At 30.3% G+C, this 5,089-nt stretch overlaps 1 protein-coding gene across 1 annotated transcript; it reads left to right on the forward strand.

The window, feature by feature from the left end:
- The first annotated feature begins 546 nt into the window (after positions 1-546).
- LOC106776047 (linamarin synthase 2) lies at positions 547-4,202 on the forward strand. Its single transcript, XM_014663345.2, has 2 exons — positions 547-1,150; positions 3,086-4,202. The coding sequence occupies exons 1-2, from the start codon at positions 643-645 to the stop codon at positions 4,021-4,023; spliced, it is 1,446 nt and encodes a 481-aa protein (XP_014518831.1). The 5' UTR covers positions 547-642; the 3' UTR covers positions 4,024-4,202.
- Positions 4,203-5,089: the final 887 nt, after the last annotated feature.

The raw sequence follows: 5,089 nt of genomic DNA on the forward strand, positions 1-5,089 counted from the left end.
ATAACTTAAAAAATAAATAAAAAATCTAATATTAACAAATTAAAAAATTATTTATTTAATTTTATTCAATCAAATAATTTTTTATTTTAACGAAACAACTATTCCTTTTACTAATGTTTTAGAAATTTTTCTTTAAAAAGAAAACAACTTTTTTTATTCCATTTTTCATTTTTTTTCTATTATTAGATGTTTTCCATATTACTTTTTTCTCTCTAGGAAATGACAAAACCATTCATTATATACAATACATTCATTGTCATGAGATTTATTTTCAAGTGGTGATGTATAATTAATTATGATGTCGACAATTCATTTTAGTTAAAATAATTGAAATAGAAATATTTCGTGTCCACGTGATCGATTTACCGTGTGGTAGTAACCAGATGAAGAACAAGAACAAGACTAGTTTTACTGGTTCTACGTTAACAGTGACATCAGGTTTTTGCAAACACAAATTTTTTTCATTGAAGACATCATTATCAGTTGCGAATTTAATGTAGACCAACCAATCACGAAGTTGGTCTCTGTTTGTGTATATAAGATGGAGGGAGGGATGGTAAAGAACACTGCATATAGCAATATTTGTAGACCTTACACTTCACACAGATCAGTGTTGTTGTGTTGAGGTTTCTTACTAAAAAAATGGCCTCAGTTGAAACTCCAAAGCCTCATATTGTGTGTGTGCCATACCCTGCACAGGGCCATATAAACCCTATGATGCAGCTGGCAAAGATCCTTCGTTGCAAGGGTTTCTACATAACCTTTGTGAACAGTGAGTACAACCACAGGCGTTTTATCAAGTCTCATGGACATGAATTTGTTAAGGGTCTCCCTGATTTCGTGTATGAGACCATACCAGATGGATTGCCACCTTCTGATAAGGATGCAACTCAGGACATTCCATTGCTGTGTGATTCAACCAGAAAAACCTGTTATGGCCCTTTCAAAGAGTTGGTGTTGAAGCTGAAGGCCACAGAAGGTGTGCCTCCAATTACTTGCGTGATTGCTGATGGGATTATGGGCTTTGCCGGAAAAGTTGCAAAGGATTTGGGCATTCCAGAAGTTCAACTTTGGACAGCCTCTGTCTGTGGTTATGTCGGATATTTGCAATATGATGAACTCGTTGCACAAGGCATGGTTCCATTCAAAGGTACAATTTTTTCTTTTTCCCTCTTTTACTTTCTTTTATGTTTACAAGTTACTTTTCAATATCATTTCATTAACATAAATTATATCAATGTTTTTTATTAAATCACTATAATATTTTAATTAAATTAGTATAATTATAGATCAAATTTGTTAAATAATATCAAATTAATTTATATAATTTTAATGCTGTCCATCAGCAGACGTTGATAAAATAATAAAAATAACATTTTTCTCTAACCATAACTTGAGTCGAATAATAAATAAACTCAATGTTTATTAGAATAAATATGGGAATAATGACACATAATGATCCTGATAGCTCAATCTTTAACTTTTCTTTTCTTTTCAAATTTGGTAGTTTTATTTATTTTCTTTTATGTTTTCATATTTGGAAAGTATAAAAGAAAAAAAAAGAAATATATATATATATATATCGGTATTGAATTATGATAGGTTACTAGTACCAAAAATAACTCAAGGTGAGGAAGGATGATACTCATTTCTAGCTTTTGAAGTGGTCTTTTTCGACTGAGAGAGTTTTACACTATTTGATTACTTTGAGGGTTCTTATTTATTTTATTTTTTTCTTTAAAAGACGTTTTTAATTTATAAGTAACTTTATATTAATTAAGCTACATATTCAATAATATTTTTATGGATTTAAAATATAAAAATACAAAACTATTAACTTATTTAAAAATATTTTTAGAACATATGAAAATATGGACGGTCCAACATTTTCCTACCCAAGAAAGGTCACCCAAACAAATCTCTTAATTTTTTTTATCATCATGTCATGTGAATATATTTCACTAAAATTATGTATCTATCATAATTTGTAGTTCGAGTGAATATAAAATAAATTACAAATATATAATTTAATACTTTTGTTGTTACAAAAACATGACTTAATAGATTTAGAAGTTAAAACATTTATTAAAATATTGAGTCAATGCTCATAATAAATGAATGATAATAAAAGGATATGGTTGTGATGTCAAAATCAACCACGTCTTCTGAGACAGTTTTTATGAGTTGATTGGTTGGGAGACACTGACCATGAATTGTTTATTCCAAAAGAAATTATGAGAATGTAAACAAAAAAAAAATAACAGAATACATTTTTTATGATGATTTATCTCAACACTTTTAATCGATGAAAAATCCTAAATGCTTGTTACAAAAATATATTATTTATTTTCTCAAATAAATATATGCGGAAGGAAGATAAATAAATGATTTAATGTTTTATAAATTTTAAATTTAGACCCTTTTACTTTTTAATATATGAGTTCTTTTATCTTTTATTTTTCTCCTCATTTCTTTTACAGATTTCAGAATATTCATAAATTTGATTAGATTTGTGTATTTTTATTTCTTATTTTATATTTTCATTAATATAATGGGTTTAACATAAAAGATAAAATAAAATTTAAGTTAGCGTGACAGAAAATAAATAGATTGCAAGTTTGTCTTATGGAAACCCATACCTACATCCTTTTCTAATCATTATATTACTCTCTCTCAATAGTTTTTTAATTAATGAAATTTATTTTACTCTATCAATATTTAGTTTCATTATTCCGTCACCTTTGTCAGTGGGTCCCGCAAATGATTGAAACATTTGAGTAGCTTACAAGGCTTGCCCTTGCAAATCAGATTCATTTACATCTTTTGAGTATTAGTGAGATATAACTGTGTTTTATTAAGTTAAATAAAATAAGAAAAACATGAAATATATAAATAAAGAAAAAAAAATATTTACTATTTACTTTTAAATAAACATTATAATCGATTAAGTGCATTTGTTGACACATTTTATTGAAAAGATAATGAAAGTAAAATAAACATACATGGCTAAAAAGTAACTCTAATTCTAATTAATTAATGAACACAAAAAATATGTAATATAAATGATTCTTGTAAAAATTTTCAGATGAGAAGGAGATTGAGGATGCTTTGGATATAAGTCTGGATTGGATCAAAGGAATGAGTAACATAAGACTGAGAGACCTTCCATCTTTCGTCAGGGTAACTTCTTTGGATGATATTTTATTTGATTTCTTGAATTCTGAGTGTCGAAACTGTCTGAAATCTTCGGCAGTGATCATTAACACATTCGAAGACTTAGACGAAGAAGGGCTTGAGGTTCTTAGGTCATATAACCCAAACATATACACCATTGGTCCACTGGACTTGCTTGCTAGGCATTTTCCTGAGAAGGATAAGGGTTTCATGTCAGTTGGATCAAGTTTGTGGAAAAATGACTCAAACTGCTTAACATGGTTAAACAAATGGGAACCTAACTCAGTGGTATACGTTAATTTTGGAAGCATAGCTGTGATGACTGCTCATCACCTGAAAGAATTTGCATGGGGACTTGCAAACAGCAAGCTACCTTTCTTATGGATCAAAAGGGCAGACATAGTAGCTGATGAATCTGATTCATTGCCACAAGAGTTCTTTGATGAGATCAAGGATAGAGGGTATATAACAAGTTGGTGCCAGCAAGAGCAAGTTCTTTCTCATCCTTCTGTTGGGGTTTTCCTAACCCATTGTGGCTGGAATTCTACACTTGAAGGCATATATGCTGGTGTTCCTATGATTTGTTGGCCTTTCTTTTCTGATCAACACACAAACTGCAGGTATATTTGTGCAAATTGGGGGGTAGGAATGGAGATTAATCAGGATGTGAAGAGAGATGAGATATCTGACCTTGTCACAGAAATTATAAAGGGAGATAAAGGAAAGGAAATCAGACAAAAATCCTTGGAATGGAAGAAGAAAGCAATCAAAGCTACTGATGTTGGAGGAACATCTTACAACCACATCCATAAGTTAATTAAGGAGGCTCTTTCTGGCAATGCTGCTTGAGTCTTCTTTTATGATCACTCTCTATACTAAGTTTGGGTTTGCAATACCTGCTTTTATGAATAAGTGAACTGTTTAAATTTTATTTCATTGCAAAGTATGTTGTAATGTTAATTTATTGCTTAATGTCTTAATTTTAGTTGTCACTTCTTTTAATTAAAATGGAGATTTATTGTAGCTAATTTTCTATGTTCTTTAATGTTTGTTTATCGGTTTTATAAGCTTTCACATATCGTCAACGTTATATCTTTTTTTTTTTCAACTAATTTTCTTTAAAAACTTAGCTATTAATGAGTGTATACATTTATCTCAAAGAGTTGCTTCGACAATAACAGGTAGTTTTGTGTTGGCATGTTTTGTTGTTCTATATTTGATTGAGAGTTTGTGAGGTGTTTATATTTGAGAGTTTTTTTTATAAAGTCTTAACTCTAATACCCTGATCATTATAATTAATCATTCTCCAGTCTAAGATTGATTGGGAGAATGACTTAATGTAAGCATTGATGTCGAAATAATATTAAAACTGAGTTTGAGAAAGTTCAATGTCCTTCTACATATTAAAACCTGTTTGGCCTATTTGTTTGAATCCTCCTGCCATTGCTTTAGCAAGAGAATCTTAATTGGGGGTTGTCTTAGATTTTTGGTAGTGGTTCATGGTACGTCAATATAAGGAGGAGTGTTGTCTAAGCATTGAAGGTTTTCTTAGTGCATGATAATTGTTTGGTCTTGAAATTGCTAGTCCTCTAATGGTTTTTCCATCATTTCTAATGTGTTAATAATCATAATCTATTGTGGCTTTGTGACTATGTCAGAATGTCCACTGTTTTAAGGTTTTTGTCCCCTAAACCAGTTGCCATAATGTTTATGTCATCATTTAGTCGTCGTAGAGCCCTTGTTTGACTTCTTTAGCTACTGTCTCAAGTTATACAAAGCTTCAAACTGATTTAGGATGTATCTTTGAGTGACTTCGTTGCTGCCAAACACTTTTCAGTATTTTATCTAGTGGTAATAGGATGTGACTCGGTGTTTAGTTGGTGATCAATGATGTTGCAATATGTCCAGTGGTTCT

The sequence above is a fragment of the Vigna radiata genome, chromosome 10 (genome assembly GCF_000741045.1).
Source record: "Vigna radiata var. radiata cultivar VC1973A chromosome 10, Vradiata_ver6, whole genome shotgun sequence".
Taxonomy (NCBI): domain Eukaryota; kingdom Viridiplantae; phylum Streptophyta; class Magnoliopsida; order Fabales; family Fabaceae; genus Vigna; species Vigna radiata.